General features: G+C 36.2%; 1 protein-coding gene across 1 annotated transcript in view; it reads left to right on the top strand.

Moving 5' to 3' along the window:
- Positions 1-14,909, top strand: part of RSPO2 (R-spondin 2) — a 151,278-nt gene extending 136,369 nt beyond the window's left edge. Inside the window, exon 6 of the mRNA XM_019750562.2 lies at positions 13,064-14,909. Coding sequence (XP_019606121.1) covers positions 13,064-13,179 — 116 coding nt within the window. The 3' untranslated portion in view covers positions 13,180-14,909. The remainder of the gene's footprint in view (positions 1-13,063) is intronic.
- The last annotated feature ends 1,331 nt before the right edge of the window (positions 14,910-16,240 follow it).

Below are 16,240 nucleotides of genomic sequence, written 5' to 3' on the forward strand. Positions count from 1 at the left end.
ACTTGCCTTTCAAAAACGGATTTGATTTATGTCAGAAGCAATTTAGCTCTGAATAAAACATTTAGATGGTGAGCTCTGTGCATTATTTGATGGAATTTTCAATTTTTCTATAGGAAGACTTGGAAAACACATTAATTTAAAGCAGTTTAAAAATACATGTGTCACTTCATAAAAAAGTGTCAAAATATAAGTATCAATATATGTTAACATTTATCACCCACACAATTTATCTGTTTTGCATTAGAATCAAACTGAATGGAAGTGATTTCCAGAAGTTTCGTAATTAATTCCTTGTCTTTAACTGCATTCTATTCAAGTTATTGTCAAAAAAAATGGTTACCTAGTTTTTAAAAATGGTAAAGACTTTTCTGTTCTCAGTAACTCAGTCTCTAACTTCCCTAGTAGAGCAAGGAGTTATTATGGCTGTATCACAGCTTTGTAGCTGTAATTTTATCTATTTTTGATTAGCGACATAGAGAAAGGTACAAAGTAGTTCTGTTTTTAAAAGATAAATTTTTACATATCCAATGAGCATTGACATCTTTTTTTGTTGTTGTTGTTGCTTGGCAAAGCATTCGCTGTAGTCTTTCCTCAAAGTCTATTTTTTTCGTTTGTTTGTTAACACTTTCATTTTTGGTACCCTCATTTGGACATGCTAGCTTAAATGGTTGAAAGCCAAGTAGGATGCAGCATTCAAGTACAGTAAATCTGCAGTGTTTTGCCCACCTTCAGTGTCTCTTTCTATTCACTGTTAACAGGCATTTTTAACTTTTAGCCTCTGCACTGATCCATTTAGTTTAAAGTTCTAGCATAGGTCTCTGAGCCTGCTCTACTACGATTGTGAGAAATTTGTTTTTTATAACCTACTAATAGCTCACTGAAACTCTTTACATAGTTTCTTGTCAAACTCCAGGTGATATCTTTACTGAAGTTATAGTACTTTGGAATGAGAATTTCCTCGTGGAGATTTAATTCAGTGATAATTCATTTTAAATCCTTTTCATTACCGTGTTTCCCCGAAAATAAGACCTAACCGGGATATAAGCCCTAGCATGATTTTTCAGGATAACACCCCCTGAATATAAGCCCTATTGCATCTTTTGGAGCAAACCTTAATATAAGACCTGGTCTTATTTTCGGAGAAACACAGTATGTCTTGGAAATTTCCATATTATTTGTAAACGTTTGGCTTTTCGTCTTTTAACACCTAAGTTAAATACTCGTAAAACTAATTAGAACATAGTGATATAAACATGGCAATAAGCAATGCTTGGAAAATATTAGATACATATTGTGTATATATGTGTGTGTGTTCACACAGTGTTATAGCTTCCTTTGATTTTTATTTATATTATGTTTAACAGTCATACCTTTTTCTGGAGAGTAAAAGACCATATTAATGTGAGGGGAAATAAACCCAATTTTGTTAAATATTAGGATGTTTATAAAAAAATTAGCCATCTTCTGGTCTTTTAATATCTGGTGATCACAGACAAAGATATTAGGATTCAAGATAACCTAGCTAGGATGTAGGCTTTTTGAAACATTAGAAATGTGATGCCTCCGATAATCATTAGGTGTGCTGAACAAGTTATTTAGAGTTCCTGGTCAAATATGTTTCCTCTAATTGAAATCTATTGCTGCTATTTGGGTAGTTGACAAAGATTTATAATGACCAAACATTTGTCTGATCTTTACTTGTGATAGAGACTATTTATTTTTGGCAAATATTTGTTTACTTTTCTTGTCCTGCCAGAGTAACAAAGAAAATATGCCTTTGATCATCCGGTCTTGTATCAAATCCATGATGGTCCCAGCCTCCATTTTACGAATCTAATGGTCCAGCTATTAAACTGAATGCCTGCTTATAGGGCTTGTGGGAGTCTAATTGAAGGGAAGAGTGTAACACTGACCTCCTTCTTCTCCTCGTCCCTCTCGGATCACGTATATTATACTGCAATGGTGATGGGAGTAAGGGTAGGCTTTGGGACCACAGTACTGAGTTCAAATTTGAACTCTACCACTTACTGATGGTGTCATCTTAGGTCACCTTACCTCTGTGGTCTTTAGTTTCCTGTTCTGTGAAGTGGAACTAAAGAGAATATCTATTTCATAGGGATATTTTGAGTATGAAATTAGTTAAAATATGTAAACAAAACTTAGTGCCTGACACACAGCAAACACATGGTGGTGGTGATAATAATGATGATGATGATTTAATAATCTGGAAGAAACTCATAGCACTTTTCTGAAAGCAGAAAACAGCCTTGTAATGTGCTCTTTTCTGTCTGGAATACAACTAATAACATTTTAATACCTCCGGTATTGTGTCACCTGGTCTGAGGGTTACTTTCCTTGTCTTTCCAATTTTTGAAGTGCCAACTCTATATCCTAGTTAGGAAGAAGCCCCCAATTTGATAATAATTTTAATTTTTTCAACTGCAATATTTTTGGTCCATCGCTTTAGAATTTCTGCAAACCAACTAGAGTGTCTTCCAAAACAGAACTCGTTAACTGAATGAACTGAGAGATTCTGTAGAGTGAAACACATTTTTGGAATCTAACCACAGGAGAAATGAATCTGCGGTAACATGGGTGATCACCAACCCCTTAGTTTGAGCATCACGATAAGGGGTCCTTTTCTTGGGGGTGCAGATTCTTCTGGACACAGGGACAACTTGATCCTTCTTGCTTTCTTGGTGCATCAACACAAACAGAATCTAGGGAAGGGAGTCCAGAACCTAGAGAAGCAAGTCCAGGCACAAAGTGGTTTGCTTCACTTCACAATTTGGAAGCTATTTCTCAGCACGATTGGAAAGGAGGTTGTAATTTATTCTGAAGCGCTCTCACCCAGCACTTACTTCATCCTGTTCCAAAGTCCTTTCTCTTTTGCCCATAGCTTTTTCAGCAGAGCTTTATGCTCTAGACTTGGATGTCATCTTAACTTTGCACAGAATCACCTCTGAAGCTTAAAAAAAAACAAACAAAAAACAATCTGGATTTTTCCCTCTTGCGGGTTTCATTCACGAGTTGGTGAATGGCCAGGGAACCTATATTTTGAAAAAGCTCCCTAGAGGACTCTACTATCTCTGGCCCATGAACTGACTTTTGGAACTCCAGGTATGACATTTTTCCAACTGTCAGCTGAAAAAGAAGCATCCTGTTTTCTTCCCTTGGGTTTTGCCAAGAGCACACAGTTGAAACTGAGTTGGAAATGCTAAATGTATTGCTTGGCCTCAGGAAACTGAGGCTTTGAATGTCTTAGCCTCAGGGACTAATTAATAGGAAAAACATAGGTTGTTGCCCATGCCCCTGGGGGAGCTAATGTGGCCCAAGGGAACCCTGATATCCTGCGGGACTGGGTGGAGGATTGATGCCTTTCTTCAGCCTGGCATTATTAATTTGTTTGTTCAGCAGCCATTTAAATGATTATGAGATCAAAGAGGTTTTGCTGGGCACAAGGGATCCAAAAAGTACACGTTTTAGAATCTGCCAGATGTTGGTTGAATCACCGCCGACTATGTGATTTTGAGCTATTTACTTAAGTTCTCTAAACCCATTTCCTCATTGGCAAAATGGAAATAATGCTTACCTTGCGGACAACAGTAAGGATTAGAAATAGTACACGCGAGGAAGCTCATATGGTGCTATAATTTATTTAGAAGTTGTGTGCCAGGTGTAGTATCTGGAACTTTATACATATTGTCTGTATCCCTTGCAGCAATGGTGAGTTGGGTACCACGGATATTATCAGTTTAGAAATGAGAAAACTAAGCCTCAGGAAAAGTAAGTAACTAGTCCAAGATCACTAGCTTCTAAGAGGCAGAGTTCTGCTTTGAATCTAGGGCTGTCTGACCTCCAAATCCATGTTCTTAATCATGTGTCCGACATGCCGGCCCAATCTAGTGTCTTGTGACTCCGGCACTCCTCCAGGATAGACCTGGGAGTGACCCATCCATGGGCTGGCCAGGCATCCATGACTCGACGAGTTAACTCATAGGGGTAGCAAGGCACGTTGAATTCCTCTCTTGGGAATATGCGATTACGGCAAAAGAGACTGAGGCTGTTAGAAGAGGGAAGTAAGCAGAAAGGTCATGGAATTTACTGAGGACCAGTGTTGCCTTCATGAGCTAAAGTTGAAGGCAGAAGTCATGTGGAACCTAGGAAGAACAAGAGAGTTCATTTTATGATGGATGACAAAGATCATGTGACTTTGGTTCCTGACCACATTTGGTGTCTCGATCTAGCTCATGTATCTTTGCTCTAAGTCCCCTTATTGAAATACATTTGAGTGAATATTTATAACTTGATTTTTGGAAAGACTCTTACCAGGACTCTATGGCATGTAATGGCCTTAATTGTAGCTATTTGTAATTACTCACAAACTAGTCGCCATGATATGCAAGCAAAGATAAAATGAAAACAGAAGGTGGTAAATTTTTTAATGAGGGAGGTTCAAGTGGTGCACAGGCATAGAGGAGGGAATACATTTATGGTCCTTCATGGAACATGCATCCCCTTAGATTATTGCGTGTTGACTGTCTTCATGTAAGGCTTGCCACTTAGGTGAGCTGTAAGCTTGGACTGATAACCCATGCCCTGACATAGCTACCATGGAGAAACCATTTCTGTTTTTCATTTTACTTGTAGGTGTGTCTTCAAGTTCTATAGAAATTGTGTTGAATCCAAATTAAATAAAGGCTCACCATATGATTATAGTCCTAAATATCGTTTCTTGGACTTCTTTTTTTCTTTTTCATTTAGTTAATGGTTATTGATCGAAGACTAAGCAGAAGGTATTAAATCCTCTTCTTCTAATGGAATTATCTTAAAAGGGACCTTCTGTTATAGTATGAAGTCAGCTACAGAGGAACTTGAAATTCTTCTCTGGTTCTCCCATCATTGCTCCTAATCAAATGAAAAAAAGTTGTATCATTTTTCTCTGTAAAACCTGATGTTTCTCTGACTTAACTTAGGAGTGCCAAATGAGCCTGATGGTTTTCTGCAAATTTTATTTATTTTGAGTAATTTTAGGTGCATAGCTGGACAACATTCTAGCACAATGGTTGAAGTACTTAAATTTTTTCATGATATTCAATTACATGAGAATGTATATAGAGCACTTACAGTACATGGTCGGTCCCTATATACCCCATCTAGGATACTTTATAGATTACATCTTGCTAAAAGGTTGAAAAAAAAGAATAAGCAGTGAATCAATGCAGTATAAGTTTACAGAATGTCGAAGTTCCACCTAAGTTATTTCTGTAGTACTTAACAGTTCATAAAGGGTTTTTCTTTACAGTTATGACGCGGCCAATGACTTTTCTCCTGGAATTTGGTCCAGGAGTAATATTATTTATTTTCTGCCTTTCTTGAAAAATAACTCGATAACTGTGTCCTTATCCAGTGACATTTAAAACTATAAAAGCATCTAAGAAAGAGACCTGGTTGAAATCTGGTTCCAAGTCCGGCTCTGCTGCTAATTACCGTAGGAACTTGGGTAGGTCACTCTAGGTTTTCTGTGCTGCACGTGCTTCATATCTAAACCGTTTAGCAGAGTTGGATTCGCAGGCGTAGGAAATGTCCGGTGTACTCACCATCTCTCTTCCTTCCCCAACATGGCCAACGGATTGTAGTGCTGGGGGGCGGGGAGGAGGCAGCTTGATCAGATCCCTTTGTCAGGAAGCATCACCTAACAATCAGCTTTCATACTTGATATCAAATTTCTGTGTACTTCCTGGATCAGATAATAGGGAATATCATTTTTAATTTTACAACTCTATTGTTATAAAGAAGAGACCAAGAAAAAGACCTGTTCTTTGCAGGTCGTTTGTGTTAACTTCCCCATAAGAAAATGCAACCTGGGTTGATGACAATACTTTTCCCTCTAACTCACTGTTTGAATAGCAGAGTCATCGTTTCTTTTCTCCTTTCGTTTCTCCCCCATCTTTACCCTTAAAGGTCATTTTATAACAGTAGTGTGCTGTAGTATATTCTAGAACAGTAGTAATTTTTCCTTGTGCTGCACTTAGGTCTTTCTACCTATTCTTTAGTTTACTACAGAGCTTAACCTTGTCTAGAAAGAAAAAAAAAGGCCTCCAATTGGGATTAAAAGAAAGTATGCAAGATGTTAGAGTCCCCAAAGCTCCCATGTGAATGTTTTTAAACCAGATCCTTTTACAGTAAAAGTGAATTATTGCCCCCTTGTGGTAGAACAATGAATTTTTTTTCTCACACATGGGAACTTGCAGGCAGTATTATTTTTCACTACCCTGAAACTCTTTGTCCTTTACAATGAACTTAAAGTATTTATAAAGAGAACTTTGGATATTTTTAAAACCACCTCTTCTAGTTTATTTATCTCGCCTATCTTAAACTCCGTAGAATTTTATATTTGGACAGATTTTTATATGTTTTCTGTGTGAGGTACCAGATATCGAAGAGCTTAAGTTGAACAAATCAACTAGAGTGACCAACATTATATGGAACAAACCCAAAATCTTATTCAAATTACTTTTGTTCAGTCCTTATCACTTCAAGTGAGCTGGGAGGGGCTCGGAGAATATCTTATTGCTCCTTTAGAAGTCGTGTTATATGCCTGAAGAACATTTGCTTCAGGGCTATAAAATCAGGAAATTTTGAAAAGTGCAGGAAACCTTAGTGTTGGTCTAATTAATTTATAAAGGTTCAAGTTATCTTCAAATTAGCTTTGCTTCCAACTTTGTTATTTTAAATGTGAAACAAAATATTAAAGCCAAACGGACTGCCTTTTAACAAAATCGGTAACAGACGCCACGCCTAATAAAATGGTATGTAAAAAAAGTTGAGAGGTCTTAAAGACAGAGTATGTCATTTCATACTATTCTTTCTACAATAAAAATACGGCAAACTTGTACAGATAGAGCAGTAAGACAGTCAGAACTGACTTATTGAATTAGTTTTTACAAGTTAATGTAAATCTGTATACTAGTAATTATTCTGAATTTTGAATAATTTTAATATTTGTTAGTTTAGAGAAGTGCATTTTGTCTGTTATTTTTGATTTTGGATGATTGTCACTCTCCACCAATAGGCTTCTAAGATGAAAAACTACTTGTAAGTTATCTCCAGACTGTAGATTTTTAAAGCACATACACTTTTATAAAGAAATGACTAAGTGACCATTTTGAAACTTTTTCAGGTTATGACTTATAATTCAAGATGCCCAGTAAAGTCTCTTTGTAGGTAACTTGCTTATTTTCAACACTTGAAAATGTTTTGTCTCTAGATTATTTTTTCTTCAAAGAAAATTAGAAGTTATCAAACAACCATTGAAGGGTATGACTGTGTTTTCCAAAGACATCTGTCTCTCTGTGACATGTTTCTTTGTGAAAAGGGTGTTATTCTCTTCCCCCCCCCCAAAAAAAAAAAAAAAGTGTTACTAAAAATGCTAATTAAGGAACTTTGTATTATAAATAAGGAGCCAAAATTGGATTCATTTGCTTTACTCGTTCTACCAAACTTTCTCCTCTGACTCTCAATTGATGTAAATAAATAACCATCAATGTATGTTATTCTGCACTATGATGGACAGTGGGACGATTTCCATCTTAGACTATAGAATATACTGTGGTAGATCCCAGTCATGCTCATCATAGCTTCCTAGTTGGACTCCTTTCTAGATAAGTTTCATGAACTAACACCTATTTTTTTTAAATGTAACTATAGTTGGTATACTATATTAATTAGTTTCAGGTGAACAATGTAGTGATTTGACATTTTTATACCTTACAATGTGATCATCGCAATAATTCTAGTATTCATCTGTCACCATGCAAACTTCCTACACTATTATCGACTCTTCATTTTTTTCACTCATCCCTCCAGGCCCCCGGCAACCATCCCTTTGGTTTCCATGTCTATGAGTCTCTTTTTGTATTCTTAACATCTGAAGTGTTTAGGTCAGTAGTTCTTAAGCTTTTATATCTTAGATTCAATAATGATTGGCTCCTCCACTAAAGAATCTGCTTACCCGCACAGTAGGAAGGCTTTTGTCTTACAGGTTTTTTTCTTATACCTATTTATGATGTTTTAGGGACATGCAGTTATTCTTGGACATAAATTTAATTGCTGTGGCCTTCAAATAAAAAAATGCTTCTTCATAGTTGAAAACATACTTCATTGCTTCAGAAATGATAAAAAAGAAGAGGTCATGAAAAATTGTCGTGGGACATTTAGGTAATTTACAAACTTTTCAGAGTTATGGTAAACATCTTTGTGCATAAATCTCTGTCCAAGTTTAGATGATTTCCCTAAGATATATTCTTAGACCTGTTACAAATTATGAACATTATAATGCTCTTTTTACACATTGCCAAATGGCTTTTCAGAAAGGCTATGCGTATTAATTTCATATTCTCCAAATGCACCCTGATGTCTGTCACACCCCATTCTAACTAGCTTTAGATATTTTCACTTTTAAGAATCTTTGCAAGGGCAACTCATTTTGTTGGTGGTTTTAATTGTGAGATTTGATTGTTTAAATATATTTATTAGCAATTTTTATTTCCTTAAATATATTTATTAGCTATTTTTATTTCCTTTATTGTACTTAGGTCTTTTGTCTATTTTTATGAGCTTTTAAAATATTTTAGGAACCAGCTGGCGTTTTTCCAGAGAATCATCCATCACTCTTAAATAAATAAATTTCTGTTGCTACTCAGTCTCGGGCAAACGCAAGTTGCCTATAGGAGAGAAACTAATAGCCCAGTTGCTATTCATTGTCTATAACTGAGTCCTTGTGACTTTAGGTGTGGAAACAACCTTTTCTGCTCTGCCTCCCGCGTGTCCTCTAACATATGACGAGATACACCAGGTGGGGGTTACACAGGCTTCTTGTCGCTCAGTTTTAGCTGCTTTGAAGGATGACTGAATTTTTTTGAGGTGATCCCTGCGTCTTCATGATGAATTTCATAAATACAGTGAAGCCCAGGTTTCAAGTTAGCATCACAAACTTAGCGTAAAAACTGAATAGAAATTGGTCCTTTTTTTCAGGTGATAATCTTTGTCATCACAGCTGTGGCTATAACAATAGCAATTACAGTTAATTACGTTTGTCACAGTGTGTCTTACTTTCCCCTGTGTGTGTGTGTGTGTGTGTGTGTGTGTGTGTGTGTGTGTGTGTTTGTAGAAAGAGACATGCTTTTATCTTTTTTCTTAGTCACAGCTACTGAATTTTTTCTTCAGTTTTCTTTTGCCGTATTTACCGTTAGAAAGTCTTCCTCAAAACACTTAGTAATCATTATCGAAATCTTGACAATCTTCGTGCCTTACTGAGGGATGTACAAGAACCATTATTCCAATGATGAAAAGACTTACCTAAACCTAGTAAGAGAGAAAAAAAAAAACATTTGAAGAACGTCGTAGTATTTGGGAGCTTATGAAAGAATGAAACTCATGTCTGACTGGCAGTGGAGTCAGTATTTTCACAGCTTCATGTAATTTGTGAGTCTGCCTGATATCTTGGTTCAAAATAATCTATCCTATTTCTGATTCTAATAGCAGTAATCTACAGCTGGATGTTAGGAGTATTTCCATAAGGGACTGTTCACCTTTCTCTGTAGAAGAGTTGATAGGTTATCCTGTTGGACCATTTCCACATGTGTGCAAGTCAGTGTAATTATGTTGGTTAGAATGTGGCTTTGATAATACCTTTCTAACTTTGTTCATTTTGATTATAATCTTGTCTTTCTAGTGGTCTTTTACACACCTTCCTTTCAGCCTACGAACACAAGCTTTGCACATGGTATCTCATAACTTTCTAGTGGAAGATGATGTAGCATCTTCATTCTATAAATGTAGAAACTGACAGTCACAAGTATAGTATCTTTGGTTTCCTTTCTCCCACAGGAGGCCTTTCTCTATTAAACCACATTGCTTTCTTTAAAAACTGCAATACCTGGGCCAGTTGTCTTCTTGCATCCACACAGCAGTGCTGAAAAGATTTCCTTTGTAGATCAAATTCTGCCGGATCATGCAGAGATTCATTCACTCAATAGTAATTTGTCAAGGCCATTCCATTCTTCAAGCACTCAGGACAAAGATATGCCAAATTTGTCGCTATGATTGGACATACCAAGAGGCTGATAATCTCATAAAATTCAAACCTTTCCCGTCAATTTCTACCAGTTTTGGGAAGGATGTTTTCCAAGTCTTCTCTCATGAACTAAAAAGAAAGAGTTAAATCATGAGATTAATTACTCTTTGGGTGACTGGCATTATATGTACCCTTAAATGATTCCTGTACAAGGTGAATGTTCCTGAAAATATGAAACAACCTGAAAGTCTAGAAGTCATTCTTTGAATCTAATCTCATATCCACAGATGTAAAGAAATTAAGTGTAAACATTAATGACTTATTTTCAAATACAGAGGGTGTACCAAAAAATGTATACACATTTTAAGAAAGGAAAAAACTGTATTAAAATTGTAATACTCAATATATACGAATAACAAAAGATGAATATGAGTCATGTGTATACATTTTTTTTGGCACCCTGAGTATATAGATAAGAGGGATATATATTTTTTGTTAGACTTAATCTTGCTGATTAATCTCTTATGTTTGAAAATCTTAGAGTTCAGTAGAAAATATATGCAAGACCCTTCTTCTACCTCAAGGTAGGACATGTTTTAATAGTCTTTTATTACTTTGAGTTGGGCTTAAAGTCATAACAACCTACTATGGACCATAAAATATTTTCAGTTAATTTAGGCCTATCTGTGGTCACATCTTGGCTAACCATCTTAATTCTTTGGTATTTGCAATACATCCTACATGAGAAATGGGGCTGACCAGAAACAAAACCAAGCAATGAACCAATAGCACAGAGCTGCCATTCAAAAGAGACTGCTGAGGAAAATTTTTAGGGTTGTAATTAGGTCTCCCAAAGCATCTCTAGTTGGAACCAGTACCATATTACTTATTGCCAATGGAATAATCATGTAATTTGAAAATTTATTTTATATAAATAAGTTTTCAGAAACATTGCTGAATTTTTGGCCGCAATACGAACGGTTCTGTGCAAATATTAAATAACGTCCCTATCACACAATATTATACCAGCCAGCAAAGCCAAAGACCATTTGATATTGACAATTACATCAGAATAATATATTAGGTACATGACATGAAATTGACCCTCTCTTAAAATGAGTTTCCAGTAATTTAGCTTAGATTTGCTGTTAGTGAAAGTAGTACACATTTAACTTTCAACTACATCATTTGTATGAAGAATTGAAATGGTGACTGTGAAAAGCTTTCTTTAAATAACATATTCAGTATATTTTTATCTTCACAGAATACATTTTAAAATCAAGGAATGTTGGCATTATTTTCCATTCACTTAATTTCAATTTGCTTTTAAAAGAAACTCCAGCCTTTAAAGAAATGCTACATAAACCAAATTAATTTTCACAATGTAGTCAGCAATGATTTTTTAAAGGATTTTTGTTTGTTTAGAGAAAATACAGAACTAAGAAAACCATCGTAAAACTTTATAATTGAAGCTTCTTTTTAAATATGCTATTTTTGTGTTAAGTATTTCATCTCTCTGCCTTCATTAGGTGTGTCTCATCGTTAGATATAGAGTTACGAAATAGTTGTAACTTTACAGTTTTTTTGATTAATGATGGCTTGGACTAAAGTTTCATTGGGTAGGATTAACTATGTTTAAAGATGGCAAAATGCCATTATAACATTAATGCCAGAATTTAATGAGAACCAGAAGTTAACTTCAAGGACCTTCATAATTTAATATGAGGGCATGATCATATTCTGATTATTTTACTGTAGTGTCCTGTTAAAAATAAGTTATTCTTTATCTTTTTTTTTTGTGATAAAAGTTTTTTCCTCAACAGATAAGAACCCTACTGTCTTCTTCTCCTACCTGCCGTACTTCTGACTTTATTGTATAGTTCAACACAAGTTAAGTTTTCTCTTCCTGTGAGATACTGTACTAAAGGTGTACAGTGTATGTACATTTCTGTAAAATGCAGGTGATTGTTAAAGCTATTTTCTGTTCTAAAAATCCAATGATTCTTCTGTGTTTATCCTATGTGTTTAGAACCCAAAGAAAACAGTGGACATAAAGCAAAATGTCTTTGCTCCTTATTTTTTTTCTTACAATCTTATGTATACATACTTGCAAAGAAGTGCCTCGATCTTATAAAGCCTATAATCCATAACCATAAGATGTAAGAAGTAAAATACAGGCAAAGGGAAAACTGTCTCGTAAAGCTCCTGATAGAAGAAAACCTCAACTATTTAGCTTGTGGTCTGAGCTTCCTAGTGACTAAAGCAAAGAGGAGAAATAGGATAACATGGTGTGATTTTCTGGTAGTAGGACACATACCACCAGTTCTTCAAAAAACAAGCGTCTTTCTTGCTCTCAGTTAATCATAAGAACAACTTGTCTAGGGGATTTCTCTAAGAAGCTGTAAGCCACATAATGAATGATGTCCTCATGAATTTTTATAGAAAATAAAGAAGTATTCTACATATGTCATTTCAGATATTGGGCTTTGGAGAACATGGAGGGAATAATGTTAAAAGCAAGACATTTGTTTCTCCCATGGGGCAGGGAGAGGGGAGTTTGAAACTTCTGGTATATTTACTGTAGATAGATGCTTATTTTCTTTTGACCCACTGACATGTGGAGCAGTAGAAAGATGTAAAGATGTCTAGTGAAGGGTAGCATTGTTAAAGGTAGGAGGGGAAAAATGGAATTTTTGTGGCAGGATGATATTTGCAAGACTGATCAGGCCGCTGGGAGGTTTTTAAATATGCCAGTTCCCTGTAACAGGAAGATCAGTCTCTGTTTTAGACAGCATATCCAATTTAGTAAATTATTATTATTCCATCAAAATTAATGTGAACAATTTTCTCTTTGAGGCTGCTTTTTCCATAGGTGATGTTTTCCAGATGGGCTTTGTGTAAAACTCTTAATGTTTTATGTTTTCTTTCCTCGAGAAAGAGCCTTTTCTGACATGTCTTCATTTCTTTTTCTCTCCTCCATTGTAGGGAAGAGAGCACCAAAGCCCAAGGAAAGGAAGAACAAGAAGAAGAAGAGAAAGCTGATAGACAGAGCCCAGGAGCAACACAGCGTCTTCCTAGCTACCGACAGGGCTAACCAGTAAAATCAGACACCTACGGTGGATTTGGGGGGTTTTTGTTTTTGCAAATGTGCACAAAGCTACTCTCCTCTCCCGGACACTGGTGTGTGGTATTTGTGCTGCTCTGACCAGTATCTGTTCCCAGTAACATTGTGAAAGGAGGAACCACGAGTGTGGTCTCTGTTATTTATGCTTTGATTTGCATCTGGAGACTGTGAAGGGGGGAGCTTATGACCTGAATCAATGGAAGCAGGAGTTAGTATACAGCATGGGACTTGGCTGGTATGTGCCAAGAGATCCTGGCACCACCACGGAGAGGCAAGAGGTGTGAGGCTGCAGACCACCATTGGAGAAGGGACGTGTGCATATTTATGGGAAAGAAGACGCTCAGCAGGCAAAGTGCTATTTCACTTGTGCCCTTTATTTCTCACATTGTGCACTGTCAAGGATAAATGTATGTGGTTATCTGCTTAGTGTTACCACATGTTGTTCTCAGCATCTGTTACCTTCAAACTGTTGTGTGATGAAACTGCTTTTAGCTGGGGCTATGCTACAGGAATTCCTGCTCAGTTTCACAGCGGCTCAACTATGTACATATTCTGCTGGGGCTACGTATAAACCTCTTATTTACTGTATATTTATGCTCTCTTCTGTGTAACAAGTCATACCTGATTAATATGATGTCACTTTGTTTTTAGTGGTTCCTAACCATTGTCCGGTAAATGACTGTTCTAGTTTTGCGAATTGACCAATGTTTTGTTGCCCCCTTAGAACTTTACTTTTCTTTGTGGGCTTATTTCTCATTGTAACAATAGGATAAGCTAGTTTGTACATAGGGTCAAATGACCGGTGTCAAAGGATTTGAATATCGGTAGACCTTCCCCGTGCCACGTCTCCTCACACAGATACAGCAGCATGTGGCGTCTGACAGTCAGAAGCCCCAACTCCCTTTGAGTCTAAGATGTGATGACTTTAGGAAACACAACTGAAAACACATGAGGAATGATATACAGCCACTTGTGCTCATCATGCGATTTCACAGGCCAGCTAGAGAATTTTTCAGACTTTCACTTCCAACTTCAATATACATATATGTACTATTGAAAGCAGTCCCCGCGTGACAATGGCAGGGTACCTACCCGTATTCTTGGGTCACGGCAGAAGTTACATGAGACCATGCGTAGAATTTGAGACAACAGGATGAACTCCTACAACTGCTGGTGAGGTCTCCTTCGTGTCCAAGACAGAGAGGAACACTATGGAAACTCACCAGGGGACTTCCAGAGCAGCGGTTTCAAAACCATCATTGTCCCCTCTGGGGAATCCGTTCTTACAGGGTTTTCAATTGACTTCTTCTAAAAGCATCATTCTCTTCCTGGCTGATCCAGAAAATTAGAACAAAAAGAAATGGTTGCAGATTTTTTGGGGGGAGGGGAAACCAAAGCAAGGTATAAAGCCTTTTTTTCACCTTGCATTGGCAAAACTACCTCTTTAGCATTTTGGTTAACTTTTGAGTCAAAAGCATCTTACCAATAACTATAAATGTCATATACATTGTTTTGAAAATATTATTGCTATGAGATAAGCCATATATAAATGATGTATTCCACTTTAGGGTTCACATTTAATCCTAAAGTGTTCACTTCCTTTCACATCTATTTACTAAGCAGGGAGGAGGCTCTTTATCGGTAATACATCAATACCTGTTCTGTTTCCGGGATGTTCTTTTCATGCATTAAAAAATTTCAAAAGTATTTGTGGAAATTTTTTCTTTAGAGATATATTTAGGGAAAAAAGCAACTTTAAAATTCTACCCACAAATGATAGTCTTTAAAAAAAAATCAGACAAAAGTTTTTTAAAACCTACGTTAGTAACTACATCTAGTAAGGTACTCACCAGTTTAGCTGTAAATTGCACTATAGTAGAGTGGTTAAGATGACCTGAGTTCCAGTCCAGACTCAGAATACCCTGGAGGCAAATTTCTTAACCTCTCCAGGTCTCAGTTTTCTCATCTGTAAAATGGAAGTAACAATATTATCCACATAGAGGGCTGTGTTTTAAGGACTAAATTAAGTAAAACATGTATAAATTAGTAAAATATGTTTTAAGGATTAAGCCAGGTAAAATGTATAAAATATGGTCAACACAGCATGATATATACTAAGCATTACACAAGTTATTACCTATTACTTTTAATTACCACTGTCCTTGGCTATTTTATTTAAAAAATATTCATTTCTCTTTATCAACAAAATAGAGTATATGTCTGAAAACAGCAGTTCCCTTCAATCTATTGCCTGATGCCTGGACATTATTTGCTCAAACTTCTTTTCTTCTGGGAATTGATTTACAGCTACAGCAGACACATATTGTAGTGTAATTTACAGCTTCAGGATAGTTATACAAAGAAGATCTTGTGGTTTTCCATAAATAGCTATACCATTCCTATACGTGATACAATGTATATAAATACGATATATGAAATTGGTTTTTTGTTTTTTTTTAATTTATCGGGGTGACAATTGTTAGTAAAATTACATAGATTTCAGGTGTACAATTCTGTACTACATCATCTATAAATCCCATTGTGTGTTCACCACCTAGAGTCAGTTCTTCCATCACCATATATTTGATCCCCCTTACCCTCATCTCCCACCCCCCAACCCCCTTACCCTCTGTGAAATTGGTTTTCTTCCCAATATTTTCAGTAGCTTAGCATCGACTTTCTCAATTAAGAAGTTTGAGTGGGGAATGGGTGAAATGGGAGATGATCAAAAGGTACAAACTTCCAGTTATAAATAAATCATGGGAATCTAATACTATACAGCATGTTGACTGTATTACATACCATGTTTCCCCCAAAATTAGACTGGGTCTTATATTAATTTTTGCTCCAAAAGACGCATTAGGGCTTATGTTCAGGGAATGTCATCCTGAAAAATCATGCTAGGGCTTATTTTCTGGTTAGGTCTTATTTTCGGGGAAACACGGTATTTGAAAGTTGCTAAGAATAAGTTTAACATGTCCTCACGATGAGAAATGAAAATTTGACAGATCAGCACTTAGGAAAAGCCCATTCATGAA

This window comes from Rhinolophus sinicus, linkage group LG12, assembly GCF_036562045.2.
Source record: "Rhinolophus sinicus isolate RSC01 linkage group LG12, ASM3656204v1, whole genome shotgun sequence".
Taxonomy (NCBI): domain Eukaryota; kingdom Metazoa; phylum Chordata; class Mammalia; order Chiroptera; family Rhinolophidae; genus Rhinolophus; species Rhinolophus sinicus.